The following is a 24410-nucleotide window of genomic DNA, read 5'->3' as shown; positions in this document are numbered from 1 at the left end:
GAGCTTAAAGGGAAAGACAACGGCAGTTTTACAAGCTGCCAAGAGCCGACAGCACTGGATTTTCCTGCCTGAGCTGCGATCACGATCCCGGTGAGGTGCAGCACAACCAGAGCCTTGGCAGCCTTCAACTCTTCCCCTGAGCGCCTGCAAGGACGAGGTTGCTCCTTGGTGGTCTTCTCGGGGTTTATTTCATCCTTTCCATTTTACACCTGGCTGTTCTGGTAGCAGGAGCATTGTTTGAGGATAGAAAGAGAACAAAAACCAAACAAACAACAAAAACAGTAAAAAATTCATCCATCACCTAAAGCCAGCATCGGTCAGCAGAGGCCAACCTCTCCTCTCCCACACCACCGAGGGGAGGCAGCTTCTTGCTGACACAGCACCAGCAGCTGGAGCCAAAGCAGCCCCGCAACGTGCCTTGGCCCACGTGCACGTTAGCGACTTGACGGATGAGGAACGATTGTGCTGCACTTTTTGGAGCTTTGGGTTTTACTGCTTCCAAACGGGACAGCCCAGCTCCCCTTCACCTTCCTTATAGGACTTCCAGCTCTCACCCTAAGGTCACATCCTGGGGAAGGCAAAGGTGCCCAGCCAGCTCCTGGAAGAGCCAAAAGCACGTCTCAAAATAGATCCTGCTGGTGAAACCACTGGAATAGCTGCAGCAAAAGGGAAGGGAAACCCAGACCACAGAGCTGTTAACCGGGGCTGGGGGCTCTGGACATGGCCATGTCCCCTCGTGCTGCCTGCTGCTGATGCAACATGCCCAGCCACATCCCTGCTGCTGGCTCTTGGACACCTCAGAGGGCAAAATGTTTGATTCCCTAAAATCAGTGAGGTATGGACCCAAGGAAACCCAGGCAGCCGCTTTCTGAGCCTGCATCTGCTGTGGAAGCGTACAGAAACAGCCACATCACAGTAAAACAGCTTGAAGCTGAATTTGCTCCTTGCTGGGATCACAGCACAGCTGGGAAAGGATGCAGAGAAGTTTATCCAGTGGAAATAAGCTGGATGTTGTAACGGCAGGAGGGGTCTGTTTTCCCTCTGGTCGATGACCACGGTATTTTGTGGTCTACAGATGCCACTTTTCCATCAGCTTTTACTGGCAGTGCTTAGAATAGACATAATTTTTCATGGTTTTGTCCATTTCTACGTAATTGGCCTCCATACGCTTGCAGAACAGAGGGCCAAGCAGCCCCCCCTCCAGAACCAGTACTCCCTGTTGTTGGATTTAATCCCAGCTGGACGCTTTGCATGCAGCACTCAGAGCAGCCCCTATGCAGGATGGTAGGGCAGGAACGGACACAGCGTGCCAGCAGAATGGCAGCAGTGATTCTCTCCAACAAGACAATTCCATGCTGGTATTGGCGCAATCCTTTGCTGATGTCTTAGTGATGAAGCACCCGATTTTGAAATGACTTTGTGATGCTCACTATATTGAGAACTGCTTCATTCAGAAGGCCACATGAGCTACATTAATGCAAATTGGTAAGTTTTCTGAGGTTTTAAAAAGTACTCAAAGTCTCCTGAAAAAGGGCTAAACACCACTCTGCTCCATGTCATTTTGCTTTATTGTAATGCTCTTGAAAAGATGACACTGCAGTACAAGCCTGGTACCACTCTACAGAACAATGACTAGTGTTCACTGAAATCGCCGTTCCTGTGAACTTCACATAAAACACATCAGGAGAATTAAAGATACAGCACTCCATACTGACCAGGTCTCTGCTGGCATGAAAATGAAAAAGGGCTCGACGACTAGAGATCACTGTGAACCATGACAATCAAACTCTGGTAGCGGGCATCATCATGTTTCTTGATTTCTCTTTAAATCACTGATGGCTCAAGCCTTCCTTGACAGCATTAGCGGAATTTAAAATCGCCAAAACAAGGCGAGAACTGAAATACCTTGGTTGACTGCAATTTCCAAAGAGGACCACTGTATCTTTAAGCGTATCCTGGATTGAACAACAAATGTTATACCTACATTTGTTATGTTATTGCACAGATCATTACACTCATAAATATATTATGAACCCATGGAATGTTACACAGTCTGGGAAAATAAAAGCAGCAGCATTACCCTTGAGGTCTAAACCACCAGGAAGAGTTGGCCAAGCACTTCTTGAAAACATAGTGATTCTGAAGAGGCACCAAGACACCAGTGAAATTTTAAAATAATCTCTAACCCCCAGGATTAGCCCCAGTTCCTGGTTGGGAACACTCCCAAAGTCTTTCACTCCTTTGCAAGCAGCATGTAGTGTGAACGTCTTGATGTTTCCCTGATTTCAGTCTACCTGCAGGAATCCAGCTGCTCTGTATTTGCCAAAGCTGATGCCATACAAAGGAATAAAACAATTTGAAACATTAGGAAATTTAAGTCCAACCTTGCAATGTCCAATTGTACCAGTATCGATTTCACCTACTGCACTCTCTCCATGGCAATTTGCTCATACGATTTGCAATTGTTACTCAATGGTGTGGCATTGAAAGGAAAGCAAGGCTGCTCACCCACCAAAAAGGTGAGGTGCACACAGCCACACCAAAGCTTTGCCAACCCACGTACTCACTTGAATTCGACAGCTACATCTTCAGTTAGACAGGCAGCATCAGCAAGCTGTAACCACTGCCTGTTTACAATGCTCACAATCGGGAGAAAAGAACAAAAACAATTGGGGAGAGGAGAAGGGATTAAAAAGTCCCATTAAAAACGCTCCCTCCATACACAAATTCAAATTGCAGAAGCTTCTAAACCATGTACTCAGAAACAATAAAAAAAAAAGAAAAAAGTCCAGTAAAACAGGGGCTCTGTAACAGAAAATGCCTTCATTCATCCTCTTCTTTGGAAGACATCATAAAACATTCAGATTCAGACAAGTCATAAAAAAAATACCGACTTGCCCATCAAACTGAAACCACTTGGTCCATAAGTTTTGTGGCTGCAGTTACACTTTCTGCCATTCTATTGGGTTTTAGTCTCTTCCACTACCACCTTTCTGGGAGCTGTACCGTATTGTTGTGTTTCTTACTGGACTGCAAAGAACAGGCAACTGGTCAGCCACTGCCTCCTGAACTGGAAGAAAAATCACTGCCCAAAGCAATACCTTAGTAGGGCTCTCGCTATTTACTTTGACATAGAAGATAAAGTCTTGAAACTACAGAAATAAATCCAGAAGAACAAAGCAAAAGCTCACACCAATCATAGCTACAAGTGATGTATAAATAAATCACTTTTCTCCTAGGCAAACCACACAGCTGTGACATACGCAAACACGTCACACCACTGCCGACTGAAATAAACACCGCTGGGCTGCAATAAAGCCTGCCCTGCCATGAGTTACTTCAGGAGCTTTATGAAAGAGAAACTGCACCGAATTTGTACGCAGGAAGCTGAATCAGCTTCGCATCACTCCAGACAGCAGCAGGCAGACAACGCAACCCATCAGATGCATTTTGCTGTCATTTCACAGAATCGGACTGTTAGCCAGGACCTGCAGCACTGCCTCGCAGACGTGAATTACAGATCCGTGCTGTGCAGGAAAAAAATAGGCAACAGAGGTATATGAATAAAAATACTGAGTTAGGTTTGACATGCAATTCAGTCATAACAAAGGTATAATGGGAGAAAAAGCTGAACAAAATCCTTGTGTTATAGCCAAGGTTGTAAACTTCTGCAATGGCACAACAAGCAGCGTTGTAAACTGAGATCTCTCATGCCTCTTCTGCTCCCAAAGGGTCAGCATGTCAGCAAGGATGCCTCAGGAAACTCGCATGGCTCAGCCTAAACTAGTGCCTGGGTCACGAGCAGCACCACGTCGTGCTGTATGAGCTTCAGAGACCACTGCATCAATAGAAGCAAGAGGGGAAAGCAAAATAATCCTAACAGGACAGGGCTAGAGAAGACCAGAAAAATATTTTGTTAACCGTCTGAGGGATCATACTAAAATAATACAGAATCAGGCTACAGACACTTAGACTGCAAGCCTTTAATAGCTGCTGCTTTTGGGGGGTGATTCATGATTCTCCTTCTCTTTCCTCTTTTTGCTTGTTGTTTATCTGCTGAATATCATTACTTTTTGGCATCTGGTATTACCATATGATTGAAAACCTCTGTAACAAGGAAAAAAATGGAACATCATTTGAGGTAACTTCAACAACTTGGGTCAATCAACTGCTTGAGCAATAAACTAATTTAAAAAATGAAAGGCTTTTTGGATAAGTACAAAGATTTACAAGGTCCACAGTAAAGAACTCCATGCTGCTACCAATACAGACTATGTAATGATATGATTTAAAGTTTAAGTGAGTTGATTATTTTCAGGCAGTGCACATTTACAATCCACCCCCAAAAATAAAAGGGAATACACAGGACACCATTATTGATAAAAGGAGTCACAGATCTTCCGTAAATGTTATGATTTGTATCATGCAAAGCAGTTTGCTGGGTCAAAATTGAGACACAACTGAATCTTCTATTCCATCCCTTAATGCTGACAAGGAGTTTCTGAAGTTTCCAAAATAGTATTTCTTTAACAAGGTCCAGGAAGAAAACGTGGAGAAGTACATGACACAGTTTGACATATTAAAGATTAATTTGGAAAACATCTGCTTAAATTAAGCTTTACTATTAAATCCAGACATCTACTCATCTTGAAGGGGGCTTGCTGCCAGCCTCTTTCCTCAATGGTCTCATATTTTCCATGCATTTTTTCCTTACTAGATTTTTTTTTTAAATAAAGTTATTTCACTGCCAAGTTGCCAGACAGATGTCTAAAAGGCTATGAGCAGCAGAAAGATTTCATTTTTATCACAATAGATAAAATAGATGGGTAGAAGGAAGAAAGAGAAAAGACAGACCCTACAAAATACTCAAACTGTGGGACGGGTGTAAGCAAGGAAGGAGCACACACACCGTTGCATTTTCTCTGTGTAGGAGAGCTGCTCTTCTTGCTTAAGGGGTAAGAGTTTACACAGGGCGAGGAGCAGCCATTCTGAATATCCCTTGATAGGCTGTCAGAACAATGAGCTTACACAAATAATCATCTAGCTCTAGACTCCTTACTAATTCTAAGGGGAGAAAATAACTGGTAAAGTCTAAAAATCTCAAAAAGTTTAAAAAAAAAAGCTCCAATAAAAAGTATCTTCAAGACCTTTTTGAATTGCCAGACCTAACACTGTCACAGCAATCCATAAGGCATTTGAACTAGATCTATTCAACTGCAGTCTGCTTTTTTTAAGGGCTATCTTTTCAAGATACAGCCCGTCCTTTATTTGCATTAAACACCTCAGGTCATCTCAAATTATATGAAGACTGGATGGGTACCTGTGAGCTTACACATGCAAGGTTGTGGCATGGAAGTGTGCTTGCACTGATTGATTTTTTTTTTCTTTTGAACATTGCTGTTAAAGTCAGTGTACCCAGCTTCAATAGTGCAAGGAGAATATATATTTAATCACTACCCTTGAAACTGGAAGAAACATCTTCATGTAATAAAAGATTCAGACACTTTTTTTTTCCCCCTAAACTGGGATAGAAGGAAAGGAGAATGAATGGAAAGCACAAAAAATAACACATCAGTAAGGTCAACCAAGATACTCCAGTTGTGTGTAAAACTTTCTCCCCTCAATCAGCCAGCACAGTTTCCCTTTCCTAGCTGTGCAAAACAGGGTTAACAGTTCTACCAGTTCTGGTTATCCCACCCATCATCAGCCGAAGATGCCTTTTTTGTTGCCTTAGGAGGTTTTTTGGTCTTGCTCTCCCCTCCTGTGTTTTCCCAGTTGGTCTCCCAATTTTCCCAACTGTCGCTGTTACTGTTCTTGTTGTTGGAGACTGTTCCTGAGCCCCACACGTCCCAGCTATCGGAGCTCTTCTTCTCTGTGGAATTGTCCACATAGGTCCAGCTCTCAGTGCTTGGAGATTTATGAGCTTTTGGTGGGTCTGAGTTGCCAAAGGTCTCCCAGAAGCTTTGATCTACAGCATTGTTCTGGTAGCCCTCCCCTCCACTGTTCTGGTAGCTGTCTCCCTCAGCTGGTCTTTTATTGGCAGGGGCGGAGACAAAAAGGAAGGGAGAAATAAATTAGTTATGACAAACATGACAGGAAACAGAAATGACCACAAGGAAAATGATAATGCTACTGCCCTTTGCTCAAACAAAAACTACAAAGGCAGAACTAGATGTACTGTTCAGAATGGCATAAGCTTATATTCGAGTTCACAGATTTTTTGGTAAAAGCTTACAATACAAAGGCAGTGGTGCACTTGGCATAAGTTTAAAAATCAAAGTGCAGTGCACTATTTTGCTCTCAGTCTGAAAAGAGCTTCATGTGCCCCTGAATGACATTATGGAAGGACTACATACAAAGCTTTCCCAAGAGACAGAACAATTTCTTCATATTTAAAAAATACCTAGTGCTGTTATGTCGCAGAGAATATAAAATTACGTGTTTGAAGAGATGCAGAAAATAACAAAGGAAATACCTTTCAGAATGATCATCTGGCTTGCCAGAAAAGAAAGTGGTGACATCTCGCCATCCCTTACTCCCAACTCCCTGAACCTAGAGAGGAAGAACACACTTTTCATCTGGACCAAGCCAACATCCAAGTCCAAGAGCAAAAGCCACAACACATTCTATTACTTGTTGAGATGAAGACAACGTATTTCATGATATATTTCCCTCAACTTCCTAATATTTTTGATGGATAATTACATGGTTGATGTAAAGAGAACACATTTGACAGAACCATGCTGCTGGAAGTTGTGAGAAGTAGCTAAAATTCAGCATTTTCACCCACTTTTCTCAGTAACAGCTTTTCAATTCTCTCCTACAATTTCTTGACAAAAACGCTGAAATTACATGTTACATAAAATTAAATTTAATGACAGTAGTGGTGTTTGGATGTTTCATTTAACTATTGTTTATATTTCTAATGTTTAATAAACTTCCTTCATACATTATTTTAATGCTCATGTGAACAGACCAAAAGCAGAGTTCTAGAATGAATATATGACTGCCAGGAGAATCATTTCAGGGTTATTATTTTGGAGTGGCTTTGGATTAGGAACACAAATTCTGAAGTGACATCCATGGAAGTCACTATTCCAAGTCAAAAATATGAAGACAGAAGCCCAGAATTCAGATTTAAGGTTGCCAGGCTCTAAGCAGAACAGGTACCTTAACTTATCTTATTAACATATTCCCAACATTCAAGACACTAAACTGTTATATGATACAGCTGCTAGAGCTTGAAAGACAACCCTTCCTAAGTAATACTGTACAAATTATTAACATATGCATTAGATTGTGCAGGACTTCTGTACCTAGCAGTTGTACAGAGCACTTACCACATTACCAAGCAATGATTGCAAAAGAAGACAAAGAAAAAAGGTAGAGCATTAGTAAGTTTAACCATACAGACATAACAAAAGCTGTCTCCATATTCTATAGCAGACATTTCTTTGTGTTGAGGATGCTGGTTGTCTTACAGCTCTACATCATGTCCTTAGTGAAACCATTACAAGGAGAGGACCGTGTCATACCTGTGTAGTACTTGTTAAAATACTGAACTACATGTTGAAAGTTGCATTTTCCAAATTTATCTATATTCAACACAAGTACAGACTGAAGCTGTGTCATGGTTTTGTTTCACTTAAAACACTTCGTAAGAATATGGAGACTGGCTTGCTGTCTGGCCTCCTTAAAGGGAAGAAGGCCTCTTCATACCTTGCTGGCCAACTGTGACACCCCCACGGAGACCTCCTCAAAAATTTTCCCCTCTTTCACCTACACGAATCAAAGTGTTGGTCATTAGTCATAAAACAAAGTACTGTTGAAGCCTTAAGACAAATTTACTCATGGTAACAGCTAAAACAGAGTTTAAAAAAAAATAATAATAAAAAAATGAAGTGAATCAAAACATACTTAAGTCAAAGCTATCAAGGTTAAGAAAGTGACATAAATCCACTGATCTCCAATGGAGAAAAGCTCAGTCCTTTGAAGTTTGGGGGAATGTATTACTGACATACATTGAACCTGAGGACGTACCATTACACTAACGCTGAGCATAAAAAAAGACACCAAAAAGCCTGCTAACTCGCCATTTTATAAGTATGTTTTACTACACAAAAGGACACAATTTGGAGAGATTAAAAACCTATTAGTTTCATTTTATTCAAAATCTTTTATACGTGCTTGTGTAAATACTAAAAGGGCTTTGAATTTTGGTTAACTAGAATATAACTGGTGTCTGTCACCAGGTAATAAATGGCAGCTGCTCCAAAGCAGGTGACTTTGTGTAATCCTATGTGTGTCAGGCAGAAACTACTGTATACATACTTCAGACAGTGACAGTAACACTGCGAACTAGCAGCACAACCTCCTAAGGGAAATAACTCCTTTCTTTTTTATTTTTTTTTTAATGTAGAGTCCAATGTTCCTCATGAAATTGTCCTATAAAAAAAGTCAGCTCAAGAAAACACACCCTAAAATCATTTCTAAGCATCCTGCAATAAATTGTGGAAAATTCTAGGGAATACAAAACCAATTAGAGTGTTCTCCTGTGATTTGAAATGCTATGTAAAGAATATTAAATTAATAAAGGTAATGCAATAGAATTTATTTTGTTAGATGATTAAACCATACTTTTCAAATTCAAAATTGATCCACATCTTAAAGGGGTGGCATCACTTCTCTTATGAACGCAACATGAATCTGTTTTTCTTTTTTTTTTTTTTTTTTTTTTTTTTAATCAAACGACACGTTTTGGGAAAAGGTACGTAGGTAAGTAGATCACAACATTCTCAGAAACGACTTCATCAAAATTTTGGAGCTGATCCAAAATTCTAGAAGCACAGAACAAATGCACGACAAATGGGAAAGATGTACTTTTTTTTTTCTTTTCTTTGAACATATGAAACAGGAAGGCAACATTTGACACCAGGGTGAATCTTTGATTAAAAATGGCAGTATCAGCTATCACTAATCACTTATGAGGACTGACCTTCCTGTTCATTTTTTTTATATGCCCACTACTGACCGTCTTTATTTCCCCAGGTGTGTGTGCTTTCCACATAACTGCTGTTGGAAGTGCTATTAGCTACATGTTCGTGGTCACTAACAACTGTAAGAGGAAGATTAAAAAAAAAAACAACTTCTTCCAACTATCTCAGTTTCCCAGAAACAGCACAACTAGAACTAAACAGGGTTTTATTTCAGACCATGCTTTCTTTACGAACACAAGCAAAACTTGGTATTAGCTATCAGAAGATTCTGAATGAATACTAAATAAAGGTTGCAAAACCATTTTTAATTTCTATTGATAAACTGTCCCCATTCACCTTAAACACATGAGGCACCGGATGAACTATAGATGTTCAAAGATGCTTTGCTGAATGTGAAGAAATGCTGATAGGAAGATGGGGAAAATACTAAGAACTTAACACTCAAAGATAGTAATAATAAAAAACTGATTTCTCTCCCCATTTGGGGTGTGTTTTCATCTTAGTCCACCTTCCATTTTGAAATCATGAAATCTAAAAAAGAACATCTAATAATAAAAGATTTAACAATCTTGTGGATATGGAAAATACTGGCAAGGGAAAATACATCCATTAACTTTTCTTTGCTGACATACTAGCTTCGAGTTATTTGATGCTTCCCCTTCACTGCTGTGCTAGTATATGGAAAAAAAAAAAAAAAAAAAGGCACTTCACAGCTTGGGCAGTTGTGGCAGTAGGAAACAATCCCTGCCTAAGTCATTGTAAGCATGTTCTGTAAGTAATTTACTAGATCCAAAATTACCTTTTCCTGTGCAGGTTTGAGAACATTTTCATTTAATGTCTGACCTAACTCTGATGCCTATTTAAAAGCAAAAACAAAAAGTCAGTCAGTTATATTTTCCTTAAAACAAAAACAAAAACCACAGCCAACGTTTTCTGCAGGGTAGTTTCTCAGCAGTGTCTCCAAAAAGAACACGAAGCCTTGAGCTTTGATTTGTACAAGCAGAATGAGCTGAAAGCACACACAGCACGGTGCTGCAGAGAACAGACACAGATGCACACGGCAGTAGGTTGCTGGAGATGCCCAGAGCCCAAGCAAAATCTGACCTTGCACTGGAAGCAGAAGCAATGGTTCGACCAGCAAGAGCCTGGAAGAGGGGCCCCTTCTCTGCCTGCTGCTGAGAATTGGGAAGCACTGACCTCAGCTGCCTTTTTCCCCACTCCCCTCCATGACATTACTTGTAGAATGAGGTCTTTTCAGACCATTTTTCACCAATTCTTCTGTCTCACAGTGCTGCTGTTGTCATCTATTAGTAACAACCCAATTGTTTCTAAGCAATACACAAGAGGCAAGGTTGTGACAAAGACTTAAAATCTCTTTTAAGGCTCCAGGTATGCAGAGAGAGAAAACCGTGAACTTCAGAAATCTATTCCAATCCAGAAGATGATGCACAAGCATGTTGCACTTTAGAGGCATGTTATAAAATGTGAGCCCACAAAGCAAGTCACAAAATGATGATACTGACAAAGACAGCAAGGCTTGCAAATGTTTAATTTGAAACCATTCCTTTCCCCATCACCATAATAAGCCTTTGATTGATTTAAAGTTTTCTTCAGAATTGTCACATTATACTGATTAATTTCTCAATTAAAGTAATTAGTCCAAGAAAGCCAACTTGCTTCCCAGACAAACATCATTCCCAACCATTAGCAAAGACTAATAATGTTTAATTTCTTATGGGTTTACATCCTATACCTGAAAAACATTGATAAGGGTGAGTATTCATCTATCGAGGATGGAACAGCAACGAACTTCCTTCCTCCACCGATTGCCAGGTGTCTATAAAGCCCTTTCCTTAGCCCCATCACTGCTAGGATCTCCCTTCTACCCAACCACCATTATCTCCAATACTTCTGGTCCTTACCAGCTCAAAAATTATTTGAGAAGACAAAGGAAAAAGGTAATCCCATTTCTATCTAATAAGAAATGGGAATGTAAATCATATAAGGCTTGTCTACGTTGCAAGTGAGGCTGAGAAAGTGTTCAAGACAAACAAAGGGGACTGAATCGGATTTCTCAAAGATAATAAATCCCTCGGAGTCTATGGAACCCGCCAAACTGACTGTTTATGCTACAGAATAAAGAGTATAACATACCAACGGTTGAGCTGTGCTAAGTAAAATTATTGCTAGTATCAAGAAGAATTCTCATATAAACCCATTTACTCAACCACTTAATTTCATAAATACACCAAAGGGAGGTTTGGGTAGTTGTTTCCTTCCGAATCATTTATCTTTACTATTTTTGAATTTAGGATAGCACCTTACAAACCATTACAAACACTACGTAATGGTGCATTTATTAAAGAGTTTGCCTTCAAGCAACACCCCAGAGTAGCTCTGTGTATACTGCATTCCTGGATCAGACATGCAAAAGGAAATCCTGAAATCGCTGTTTATGAGGAGCATGGAAAGAAGTACAGAATGCTTTCTGAGAGTGCAGAGCCTGGACATCTCTATCCATTTTAACCTATTTTAAGTAGGTTTGAAGAAACATTACCAGATGAAACACACAAAATTGTTCTAAACAGACTTGACTCAAGGCAAAAAAAAAAAAAAAAGACAGCTCAAGAGCAAATGAGCATATTCAGCACGAACAGTGACAAGGAGTTCATGCACAAGAACATATGTGAGGGCGTTACCGGCTCTGGCTGCTGCTTGTAGCCCCAAAACTTTACCCAGACAGCGAAAGAGAAAGAGCAAGGAAGGTAGAAGAAGCAGCTTTTAGCAAAAAATTGGAAGCACTTTTTTAGGCAAGTTAAGTAGCATGAATCTTCTTCAACTTAACATCTACTGACAACACAAACAGTGCGTGTTTGGTCACTGCACACTAAATACACTTCTAGTCAATGCATTATATCAAAAAGACGTTAAATCTGTTTACAGAGCAATAGAACAGATGTTTCAGGAACAAAATTTAAGCTTCAATAACACAGCTTAGGCTCCAGGGCACCATATTGCTGTGGTTCTTGTCAGTAGATGTGATGAGCTTTTACACTTAACATTTTATTTACATGTTAATAAAACTAAAAGAAGAACAGTGTTCTAAAAGGGAAACTGTTGCATGGAGTGAAAAAGGCAGACTTCTATAATACAGTTTTTCTTTGGTAAGCCAAGCAGCAAATATTTTAGAAGCTTCTAAGTATCAAGTTTGGGTGCTTTCATGAGACATTTCTGTTAATCTTGAAAAACATGCACGTGTTTGGCAGAGAACTGGTATCCTACTGCATACATCTCCTGTATGAACACCAACAGCTGCAGGTTCACATTCGTGTTGCACAATAGCATCCTAGCCAGATCAGAAAGCACGCCAGGCTAGGGCTATGCATGTAATGGGAGTCACAGTTCAAAGTACTACCCTATAAAATATATTCATACATATAAGCCCTCTCTCTCAGAACATTGGAACTTTAAGGATCTGATTATTTTCCAGATTTTCACATTAGAATTTAAATCTTTTCTGTGCAAACAGATCTTGCTTATATTGCAGCTCTGCATAATTCAAGTCTAGCTGCTTCTGCTTTAACTTCAATTTGAAAGTAGAGACGTTTTTAGAAATTCTTTTTTAAATGCACCCAAGCAAGTTACTTTAACAATATCAAGCAGTTCACATTTGTAGTATCTTATTAGGATTTAGGAATGGCTTGCTTTCGATTAGTTCACCTAGAGAAGAAAACTACCTTAAGACAGACAGCATTAAGCTTCACAAAAATATGGGTATTTCATATCCGCAAACATGAACTGAAGCATTTCATTCTACTGCCTACTGAATACACCTGACATCTACTAATACAGCAGACTATCAGCATTTGTTGCCTGCTTAATTTGATCACAGTAGTTGATTACAATTCCCATGGAAATAAAAGCAAGAACCTAAAAATTGCTGTGCATCATGAAGGCTAAACACAAAAATCTGAATAAATCGGTACAGGCAAATACGTGACATTTAAAGCCAATTACTGTCAATAAAACCGAGTTAAATTTATAATCACCTTTTGACTTGCTTGAGATCCGAATCTGGTAGCCTGTGAAAAGAAATAAATACATTCAAATTTTAAAATGAAAGGTTTCATTCCTAGTAAACACACACATTTGAAATGCTCTGTGATCCTTCCCAAGATGAATGGAAAGTTTACAATTTAGAAAAATGATTATATAGAAACATGAGAAATGAACTTTAGACAGAGATGAACATTCACCGTGCATCTATTTCATATGGCACAGGCAAAGATAAATAGAGGTGAATTTAATATATCTTGGTAATACTTTTAAAGATACATCCCTAATAGAAGTCAGATCACAATAATGAAACCTCTTTTAGCTTACAAGAATTACACTGAAATGTTTTGTATTTACTTACACCCTCTTTAGCAGCTGAGGCAATCTTGCTTGCTCCAGTTGTAAAACTGCTCCATCCCTTTAAAAGAAAGAAAGTTGTATGTGAATACTAATAATAGCGAACACTTAGTTATTGCCTATTTCACGCTAAATTAAGCCAAAATATTTTCCAATACAGCCTGCCCCGTGGTCGTAAGAATTGCTAGTGAGAACAAGAACTGCGGTCTCACGCTGGTCTGTAACAGACCAACAAGCTTCCATTACTCGTGCCAAAACACTGATGGCTGCAATTTGAAGCAACCTGAGTTTCCAATGTTATTCTGCTACAAATGACTACATGAAAAAAATTCTTCCGCCCTCAAGAAAAGTATGAGAATGTAAAAACATATTAAAACCTTACTATACAGAGATTAGCACTTTAATAAGCACTGAATGAAAAGAAAAGGCATTAAAATCAATGAAAATATGAAGCAGCAAACAAAGCTTCAAACTGCTCATTCCTTGCAAACTTCAGTTTTAAAAATAAGCAAAACTTCATTATGCCTTTTTGGTTCTTAGAAGATCTGAAAACTACCACCACAGTCAAGGTTTGGCCCTTCTTAGCAGACTTCTCATATAATGAACAAGAAAAGTTTTCTTCTATCAATTGTCAGATGCTAAGAAGCCAGCTAAAAGAAAATGAAGCAGGAAAACAATTCTAATTTTTTAACATCATTAAAAATCATTTCTCAACTGTTTAGATTTCATGTTTTGTTAGCAACACATCCATCCAGAAACCATCCAGCAAAGCATGTGAAAAAAAATCACGTTTATTTCTGGGTTTTGCCCATCAAATATTTAATATGTTTGTGGTTCTCTTTGTTTATAATAATGCAGAAACAGCAGGATTTTTTCTTTGCAGACAAGGCAATGTCTTGTAGTTTTTACGCTAAGCGCAATCACATGGGCCTCAAACGAAATCTAAATTGCAATTATGTCTGTTAGTTACAGAATGAGTTGAAGAGCATAGTAAGTGTGAATTAGGGACACAGAAAACAGAAACGCTCCAATACAATAGCAGTAGAAAACAAATGTATATATGTAAATGTAGCATGCATGGGGAAAAATAATTATACACATCAGAAGGATGTGTATAATTATACACATCACTAGGATGTACAGTACGCCTTAAAATTACACTGTAGTATGCATCTGTGGTCACAAGAGGGCATTTTAATCGTAAGTTTCAATCAGATCATGTATTCAAGTAATAGTTGACAGTAACTCAGACAACACAGTACCAACTCTTGCTGTCTTAGCACATCTGCAATCCATTATAGATGTGGTTTCTAATTTTAACTCTCTGGCCTCCAGTTTATGACATAAGTAGAAAATACTCATCAGACATAAGTATCCTATAGGATCACCTGGAATACCATTCAAAGGCTCAGGCATTACCTTTTTCTGTTATTCTCTAGTAGAGCCTGGTCTGGATATTCAGACTGTACTCCACTACACTAGTCAAGACTTCTGAGGGAATTACTTGAAAGTTTTGTGTCAATTACAAGAATTTAGTAACTTTTCTCACGTGCCTCCCAGCTGTAGAGGAAGACAGAACTGTAGTGTGCCCAATGGGTAGTTCAGTCCCCTATCACAAGCATCTAAACCCTTTCGTTTTACCAGATACATCTTTAAAAATCTTGTTTTTTTCTCACTGTTAACTACTACCAGAAATCTGTTCCAAAGCCTAATTACTCAAAAATAAAGATTAGTAACAACCCATAACAACTTCCAAGCACATTAACACAAGACTTTCTATACCCAAATCATATGACGATGCTCTACAGAAGACCACCACCGACCACTAACCCTGATAGAAAACCTTCCCACATTTCAGAGATTGCAAATGCCAAATTTTGTCCTGCGCTATTACCTTCCAGCACATCAAAGCACATGACTTTATTCCCCATGTTCCTTCAACAATACATCTCTCATCATCTCTACTTTAATCATGACAATTGCTCAGCCATATGCTGTTAGGTCTTCATGCCCTGCCAGAAGTATTTCAAACGTTTTTATCACTGTTCGGGGCTTCTAGCACTATATACAAGAATGTTTCAATTGTTTTCCACTGCACATAATGCAGTTCATCTATTTGGAGCATTACCACCCCAACTACTATTATCCTGTCAAGTTAATCTTTTATTCAGTTGTTTTTCTGTGCTCCAAGGGCAGGGCTGTTGAGTATTAGTTCCTAATTCATTGCTATAACCTCATTTCAAGGAACTGATCTCAGACATAATGCTTAACTTTTGTCAAAATGTTCCCTTCTTTTCACCTTTTGAAGTCCTCCAGTATTTTCCTCACACTCAGAATAATCCCAGTCCTCTACACCTTCCTCTAACTACTTGCAGTCTTTAGTTTTTCTCCACTGATATTCCAGTAACAGAGGATGAAACAGAATGAAATACTACTTCAGGTCACAGAAATCTTCAAACACTTCCTTACAGAGTACAGCGAAGACATAGCATTATTCAGGAAGTCATCCTCTTTTTTTGGAGGGGTTACCGTGTTTCCAAACCCCACGTAGCGATTCTCTTGGCCACTACAGTAAGAAAATGAATAAATAGGATCCACATTAGTGATTTTAATGAATGTATGCTAAACAAAAGTATAAAAGAATAATTGTTTAACAGACTTTAAAATACACTTGAAAGAAAAAGCCTGGTAGCATTTACATTTGCATGAGCACTTAATTCCTAAGTCACCTAGCACCCAAAAACACAAAACCACCCACTTTATAGAGACATAATACCCAAAAAGATCCACTGGTGAACCCTTGCAAATTAAGGTGTCTCCTATGCAAGCTAATGTCTTCTTAATGTTTCTCCAACACATCACTCAGATCAGAGATCTGAGTAAATCTTAATGAAGATATATGAAAATGGGACGAGAAGAGGAGGAAAACAGTGTCAGCTTTATCAACATCGCCATTTTAACCAAAACACTGTAAGATGCTATACAAACTAAGAATGCCCTAGCTTGGAGCCTACCACAGTAATATTTGGATTTACTAGCTCTTTCTTGAATGCTATCCAAACATTTTTGTTACAAAAATACATTAAAAGGCTTCTTCCTTCCTTTTTTCCCCTCATAATAAACTATCAAAATGTTTTTAATCATGAGCAAGATGAAACTGTTAACTAGTATGGCCCAGTGAATCAGAATCATAGTTGCACAGCTGCAGTGTAACATCCCACTCTTCGTAATACTACAGGGCCAGGCATACAAAAAGTTAATAAATATTGCATTACCCTTGATAGGAGTTGACATCATCATTTAACCAGTCTTCAAAAGCCTTGTCAGAAGAGGCAGTTACGTTCTGAGGTTGTCCAGCAGAACTACTGAAATGAAAGATTTAAAAGAATCAAACCATGTAAAGCAAAAACCACTAGCTCAGCACTGCATCTTGTCATAGATCATCATAAAACAGGCGCAAAATTGATTATTTCTTTAGTCTATCACGTAGGGAACTGTAATGTAACCACTAAAAGCCACTGGAGTATTGAATGAATAAAGCAACACAGGCTACGCTACTCAGACCACTGGTAGCCCACTGAACCTGCTGGATGATGGCCAGGCACAAAGCACTCGTCCATCTGATTTATAATTGCTTTTTCAGTTAACTTGATTCCTTCTGCAAGGAGTAACAAACATGCAGAAGCAGAAAAACAAAACTGCAGTCCAGCTTTGATGCTCTTATTTGTAATTAGCACCTTAAGGAAAAGCCTGTGCTTCTTTGTCACCAGCACTCAATCACGAACTGGAGCAGAACTGTAGTTAAGGAAGGGCTGTGACACACTGTGCATGACTGACACAATGATGAATCTCAGGTGCACTACAAGTCAAGGGAAAAACAGCATGTCTTGTCCTCCTCTCTTACTCAATTGTTTCTGCCACATTATCATTATTATTATTTTATTTATTTATTTATTTATTAAGATTAAGGTGGAGGGAAGGGGAATTACAGATATTAAAGCTCTTGCTGAAGTTTAGGAATATGGGGAAGCAAAGAAATGTTTGTTCAGCCAGCACTTTCCAACAGAATAAAACCAGCAGACATTCAAGGATCAGGTTTTGATCCTGATGTTGCTATGCCAACATTAAATAGCAAGAATACATACCGATGAGTGGAAGAGAGAGACGTTTTAGGCTGAGGTGGCGTCCAGTTCCTGGCAGGGGAAGTTTCAATGGACCACTCCTTGCCTTCAGCTACTGTAGCAACCTAAAAGGGGCAGGAAAACAATCAAAATCCTGGGTACAAATTTTCATGAGATATACGCACTGGTCCTATAAAGCAAGAACAAGTTATTCACTGCCAGTTACAGAGATCAATTAAACTGTTTTCACAAGAAATTCTTTTTTTTTTTCTTTTGAATGTTAGGATAGTAACGTTAAATTGAACACTGGTTTTATTTCAGGTGACTTTAAGCACCTTCTTTCAAACTGGCCTGTTTGGTCTGAAAACCAAAGACTAAATTAATTCAAAGACATCAAGCTCTAATCTCCTAATAATGGAGATAAAGGTGGATTTACACTCTTCTATAGGGAAGCTAAAACACTTATGCAGAATTTAAATATTCTCTATGCCTACCTTCAAAGAAAAAACTTCACTTCTTTTCCCTCAAAGCTGCATGAGTATCCCTGTGAGCACAGAGCGTACCTTCCTACCACCTCAGTGGCAGGATCAGCATAAAAATGCAGTATCCTTCTAAGTCTCTAAGCTCATGAGTTCAACTTGTCTTTTTTGTTTGTGTTTTTTATACACCACACACATAAGACGACTTACCAGCAACCTTTAAAGACTAAGTGCTGACAAAATACTTGGAGGTTTTCAGATAGCAGGGGATGAGGACACACACCTCTGAACTTACCTGATCTCTAAAAAGAGCTGCAGCTTTGCTGTTGTACTTCTCCTGCATTGTCCAGCAGGGATCATAGTCATCTTGAGACTCCAAGAACTCTCGAAATTTGCTGTTACCTCCAGCCTTCATTTTCTCCAGCTCTATATCTTTCCATTTGTCCATAGTTACAGAGCGTACAAAACTGCAAATCAGTTAAAAAAAAAAATCACAGATTGTTATAATTTCCTGCTACATTGGCTGGGACAAAAAAAAAAAAAAAAAAAGAAAAGCTTATTGCAATCTATATCAAAGGTTGGGTGTACAGAAATATTAAAAAAAAAAAACACTCTCAAAGTAAAGAAAGAAAGCATCTTAAAAAGGTGCTCAAACCCTCACTGGAATAAACAAAAATAAACTTCTGGCACTTAAAGGAGACTGTCAGGAGAAGGCAAGCAACAGAAAAAAACAGCTTTCTCCAACAAGCTTGGAAACCTAGCACACTACCTAAAAGAAAACTTCTCCCAGACTTCTTTACTCTGAAATTTCCTTCTCCTGTCTGTTTTCATGTTTTCACAGTTACACTCAGGTAATCTGCAAGAACACCTCCTGCCCCATTTCATGCTTCTGCTCATAATAACCATCAGGTACTGACAACTCAGCTGTCTCAAACAGCCTACGCTAACATTTACCATGACCTCATCCCAGGCATTTATGACTGCAGTTAACTTCCCAGCTCTGCTTTGGGGCATAAATTTTTGCTACCTACTGCTCATTACACTATATAAAAAAAAAAAAAAAGCCCTACTGTTAAATACAAGTCACAGAGAAAAAAAAAATTTGAATCATCCTCCTCAACAAGGCTCTTTAAAACTTGAAAGTTAACCAATTTCTTTCTTTTTGTCCCCAAATACCCTTCATCATATCTTTGTCTCAGTAATTTGTATTTTCTTTCATATAATGCATGGAATATGTCCCACACTCTCATTTCCTACACTATTTGTACTCACTAATTAGCTTCAGGATCACCTCCCTGAAAAGCAAAATGCGTAATTCTGAACGGCCTCATTTATATTAATAAAAAATATCTCTTGAATGGAATAAAATGATTTTTACACTTGTATACAGTACAGAAGCATTCTGCAACCATGCTGTTGACTTTCTTTGCACAATTCTCAAGCTGCTCTAGTACTACTTCAGTTTTAATTGATGAAGATTATACAAAATTAAAAAAAAAAAAAGAGGACTAGTGCAATGTTGCCAAACACACCAGCACAACCACAAGACGTAGCTGGAGATGATACTTTCTAGAACTGGGCACAACACAGCTGCATCAATGCAGGGTGTGCTCCAGCTAATTACAGAGAAGGCCCAGACACTAAAGCTCACTTTGGAGAGGACACGAGGCAAAACTGCCTGTGGAATGCTGAAACTGAGACATTTTACACCCCTCCCAAACCACCCATTCTGTTCACAGCCATAGCACACCCCAAGGTAACCCAACTTAGCCTGACGGCTGACCTGAGGTGAACTCCCAAGCCTCGGTGTTTTCCTGAGCACTCGAGACAGATCCAAATTCCATAGGTCACGCTCACCCACTGGGGGTTAAACGCACCACACTCAAAACAGACCTGTAAGAGGAAATAAAGTCATCTCTAACTTGCAATGCCCACGTGAAGTTTTTAAAGTACAACTCAAAAAGTCAAGTCATGAAAACATCACACGCAGGAAATAAATTCAGAAGGGAGAGTTCTTCATGTTTGGAAACACCTCTCCTTAGAGTATAAGCTTTCTTTAAATATTTATTTATGCTGAATGGAAAGAAATACTCATTAACTTAACCCAAACTGGACTGTAAAATTACTCTACCAAGTACCAAACAGCCATAGGGAAATGCAAATAAGTGGGTTGAAATTAATGTACAAAAAAGTCATCTTGATATCATACTCAGACTGTTTTGAAGGATAAAAAATTAACCAAACTGAGTTCTTGAAATTTACTAGGCAAAATACAAATAAAATTTCAAAGTTCGAAACATTCTTTCTCAGACATACTACAGCGTGGCAGTAAATTGCAAGATGATAGCAGACCAGAATGGAGTTTGCTTTTTTTAATAGCGTTTTTGCTCATACACCACAGTAACTTCAGTTCTTATGAACGCAATCACCAGTCAAAATTTAATATGTAAACAAAAATGAACCTGTCTGTGGGCAGGGATTATCGCGCCACTTGAAACAGATAGTTTTAATTAAGTTATGCCCAAGACATCACTTGCTCAGAAACTAAGGGTTACAGCATTCCTAGAATCTCTGAGAGACTTGTGCCAAATGTACAGCCATGCATTACAATACATATATGAATAAAAGTTGCTAGAACTAACAAATATGAAATATTCACATCTCTATATGTTACCGTTAGTTAGACATACAAGTGCTATAAATGGGTTAACCCTTATGGACAGCAACATACACCTGGAGTTGATAAAACACAAATTTTGATTATAGGAAACTAAAGATGATAATTTTCTCACATTATTCTCATCTTGTGCTCTGACTTCCTTAAGAACTTTTCTTGTTCTTGGACTTGCCATGATTCTACAAGTGAAAAAACAAGATATGAGTCATGTTAAAGGGTACGATACTGGTAAGATGTTCAGCACCACACAGGCATGATCTCTACAAAAAAGAGCTTACAAACAAAACCACTGAATCATAATCAATTGCAGGAAAAATAGGAAAAAAAAAAAAGAAAGAACCCACAATCTTACTTCTCCATTTACTTCATACAGTTTGGGAAATTTTAGTCATCCTATCTCACTGGAAAGCTATAATTCAGCCACAGCTGAGAGGGCAGGGAGAGGATAAACGTGGAAACTCTTCCTTCTATGGCATATGTCCCACCAAAACAAACACTGAGGCTGCTTCCAGAGCCATCCATCACCCTTTCTAAATGTGCTTTTTTATCATTCATGATTACATGGGCTCATATGCATACAAATAAACTAACCTAAGCAAAGAATAACAGAGACTCTTGCACTTAATAGTGCTGAATATACTGCTAAAAGAACACTCTATTAGAAGACACACACACGAAAAAAAAACACCTTGATTTACCAGAAGTATTGAGTTTCCTTATCAAGGAAATTCTGACAAAATAAGGCAATTACTGGGGTCTCTTACACAAAACAGAATTTTAATTCCAGCAAAGTCATCTCTGGCTGGCAGACCACATCATCTTAGTCTATTTGTTACAAAGCGTGAAATGCAGCAGCCTGGAGCAATGGCAAGCTACAGATAAAATTCACATTAAGAAAGAGATGCGACTCACAGCATATAGCCTGGAAAAAACAAAGGACACAAAACAACCGTGATTGGAAGAAATGCAGTGTAGGATGCAGCACAAGACTGCAAGTTAAGATAAAAAAATGAAATCACATTTCCAGCTATTCAGTAGTACAACATTTAAATTAATTTTAAATATCTCTTCTTCCTTTTCACTTCCAGTTGATTTTTTTCATTTCTACTCCATAAAAGGACCCTCTAGGATGTAATAAAACACGCAGAAGTCACCAGGCTAACTAGAAACAGCACCAACTACTGAACGCCAAGCATATTGGTCAGTCAAGACACAATGCAAAAAATAACAGGTCAGCATTTCTATCAAATCCTGGTCTGAGAGGCAGAAGCATCTTCACTTCTAGGCAAGTGTTTGGCATTTGTTCACTGTGATTTTTAACTAAAGTCCTAAGTCCTCAAATTATAAAAAGGATTGGTAACTGTGAAGTCATTTTAAAAGGTAAATGATGAAGTGTTGCAAACAATTACTGCAACCCAGCAGAGGAGGGAGAATATCTTTACTTAGAAAAGGAAGACTTTAAAAAAGAGTAAAACCCTACAAGTACAAAAACTACCATTAAATTTGTGGAATGTGACAGTGGCAATTTATTAGACATCTCTAAAGCAAAACGGATTTCCTGTGAATCCCAGCTACTGCAGTGCAACAGAACAGTGCAAATACAATTATACGCATCACCAGCTAAGACAACACGGTTTGGAAAGAAACATCCTCAAAATTTTATCTACGCATTGATACAATTAGAAGCGGAAGTTATCTGCGGCAGAACTCGCTGCCTTTATCTAAAGCACTAATTCCTTTGTAAACGTTTTGTTGACAAGCACTTAATTCTGTATAACTTAAGGGACAGTGTTTTCACTGAAGTTTAGATAATGCTGCCTTTCTATTTCAATTAACTTACATTAAACAAAACCAGATAAACTGTGAAAGAATCAGTTTAGACGGAAAAGGTTACTGTAACTAATGGTTAATGAGTAAAATTACCCTCCAAGCTGACAGAGGAAATAACTGCCCTTGGGTTGCCATACCTGCTTTTTGGAATGAAATCCTTTTATCTAACTTCAGATTGAACACATGCCCACCCCAGAAACACCAGCTTCCCATATCAAGCCCCCAGGAGCTTCACCCAGACCGCTTCATCCATGAAAAGGAGGGGATAACTACGGCCACCAGCTTCTTGCCTTTCTCTCTTCCTCTGAGTCATTCGGAATTGAAAGACGAGGATGTGGGGTGAAAAAAAAGTCAAGCTCTAAGCTTTGTAAGAACATGTAACTGGGTTAGAGCCTAGTCTACTTTCGGTTTTATTTCACGATAAGATTGAAAACAATTAAATTACCACAGCTGACCTGAGCCATGGTAGCCTACTGGGCCCATCATCCCTCAACAGCAGCTTAACTTTCAGGCAGTAAACATCCAAGTAACAACTGGATGGGCAGCCTAAATAAGCACTGAGCATTTCCATCTCATGAGCAGTAAACAAAATGTTTAATTTAGGAATAAGTTTTCACTGAAAATGTCAGTATCTTGGACTAAGCGCTGCAAGGTGGAAACATCCAGCTTCAGACAGATCGGTCTCATGCTGTTACTTCTCTGTCAAACAACCTGATTATGGTTGGACCTAATGATCTTGGAGGTCTTTTCCAACCTGAATGCCTCTACGATTCCAGAGCAAAACCAGACGTGCACCATAGGAGCTTCGATGTGTCTAGTTCCCTAAAAGCACGCAGAAAGGCAGGAGTGGCACCATACACGTAGGTTGAAATGAGCTGTAAAGGGACTTTGCTCCTCTGATACAGCAGCAAATTCACACAGCTGGCCTGCAAGGAGCTCCGTGACCCACCAAGCGATGCCTGCGGTGACTTCGTGTGCCACAGGGATCCCAGCGGGTCCCATGGGGGAAAAAGCCCACAGAGGCTTTGCTGCCTGAAGGAAGTTTTTAACCCAATTCCATGGAGCAAACACAATTTATTCACACATATCTATCTACATATTAATAGTCCACTTCAATACATATTATATATTCACATATATAGGCATTGACGTGGCAGTAAATCCGTTACCAGAGGCCTGCAGCCCTGTATTCTCAGACCCACCGCCACCTTACCCTAAGCTTCACGGAGGCCGAGGGGCTGGCGATATCTGCAGGATATTTGCAGGATATTTACAGGATATTTACAGGATATTTGCTGGCTATTTTCAGGCTGACCGTGAACCGAGCTAGCCGGATCCGCGGCGAGTCCCTGAGCGCTGCCTCAGAACATGGCCAGGATCCCCGCCAGCACGGCGGCTTCTCCTTTCTAGAAAAAAACATAAAAACAATAATAATAAATAAAAGAGAGAAAATAGATGAAAACCGGACGCTGCTCGCAGCACCACAACGCCTCCCCCTGCCACGCCAGCGGGCTCCCGCCGCCCCCCCACCCACCCCCATGCCCGCCGCTCGCTGCCGGGGGAGCGGAGCCCCCGAGGCCGACCCCGGAGCTGTGGAAAGGGCCCGGGGGAGACCCGGGGAACGCACCGGGAAGCCGGCCCCGGCACCCCCGGTAGCCCCGGTCCCGCCCGGCGCCTCACGGCGCAGCCGCTGCCCTCAGCGAGACCGGCGACGTTGCAGGGCCGCGAGGAATTGTGGGCGCCGGCATTAACCCGCTCCGGGCCGGTACTGGGACCGGCACCGGCACCGGGACCCAGGCCGGAATGGGGCCGGGGTGGCCGGGGACCGGCTCGGCTGAGGGCCGGGAGCCCCCCGAGGGGCCCCGCTGTGAGGGGGCAGCCGCCGGTCCTGGTG

General features: G+C 39.8%; 1 protein-coding gene across 10 annotated transcripts; it reads right to left on the bottom strand.

Moving 5' to 3' along the window:
- Window positions 1–1550: 1550 nt before the first annotated feature.
- Window positions 1551–24353, bottom strand: ARFGAP1 (ARF GTPase activating protein 1). Of its 10 annotated transcripts, none has more exons than XM_038166104.2 (15): window positions 24144–24345; window positions 23730–23922; window positions 20802–20865; window positions 19793–19902; window positions 18305–18476; window positions 17555–17655; window positions 16685–16774; window positions 15879–15975; window positions 13414–13470; window positions 13046–13078; window positions 11696–11725; window positions 9796–9852; window positions 7720–7779; window positions 6476–6552; window positions 1551–6030 (listed from the first exon to the last, which is right to left on the bottom strand). In XM_038166104.2, exons 3-15 carry the CDS (start codon window positions 20859–20861, stop codon window positions 5676–5678), a joined length of 1299 nt encoding a protein of 432 aa, XP_038022032.1. In that variant the 5' UTR covers window positions 20862–20865; window positions 23730–23922; window positions 24144–24345; the 3' UTR covers window positions 1551–5675. The 10 variants fall into 10 exon arrangements, with proteins under 10 accessions (XP_038022032.1, XP_071882631.1, XP_071882634.1 ...); XM_072026530.1 differs by lacking the exon at window positions 24144–24345 and adding an exon at window positions 24051–24075; XM_072026533.1 differs by lacking the exon at window positions 11696–11725 and having other exon boundaries at window positions 16685–16771; window positions 24144–24346.
- Window positions 24354–24410: the final 57 nt, after the last annotated feature.

Source organism: Anas platyrhynchos, chromosome 21 (assembly GCF_047663525.1).
Source record: "Anas platyrhynchos isolate ZD024472 breed Pekin duck chromosome 21, IASCAAS_PekinDuck_T2T, whole genome shotgun sequence".
NCBI lineage: Eukaryota > Metazoa > Chordata > Aves > Anseriformes > Anatidae > Anas > Anas platyrhynchos.
The sequence above is the reverse complement of the archived record's forward strand: the minus strand, read 5'-3'. Positions and strand labels throughout refer to the sequence as shown.

What these genes read in the sequence shown, in the direction of transcription:
- ARFGAP1 (XM_038166104.2), bottom strand. Translation starts at nt 20,861, where the DNA reads ATGGCAAGTCCAAGAACAAGAAAAGTTCTTAAGGAAGTCAGAGCACAA. An exon ending in TCTCTCTCTTCCACTCATCG is followed by an intron (nt 16,775 to 17,554) that starts GTATGTATTCTT and finishes CTTTCATTTCAG; the next exon opens with TAGTTCTGCTGGACAACCTC. An exon ending in ACAAGCAGCAGCCAGAGCCG is followed by an intron (nt 9,853 to 11,695) that starts GTAACGCCCTCA and finishes GCTTTTAAATAG; the next exon opens with GCATCAGAGTTAGGTCAGAC.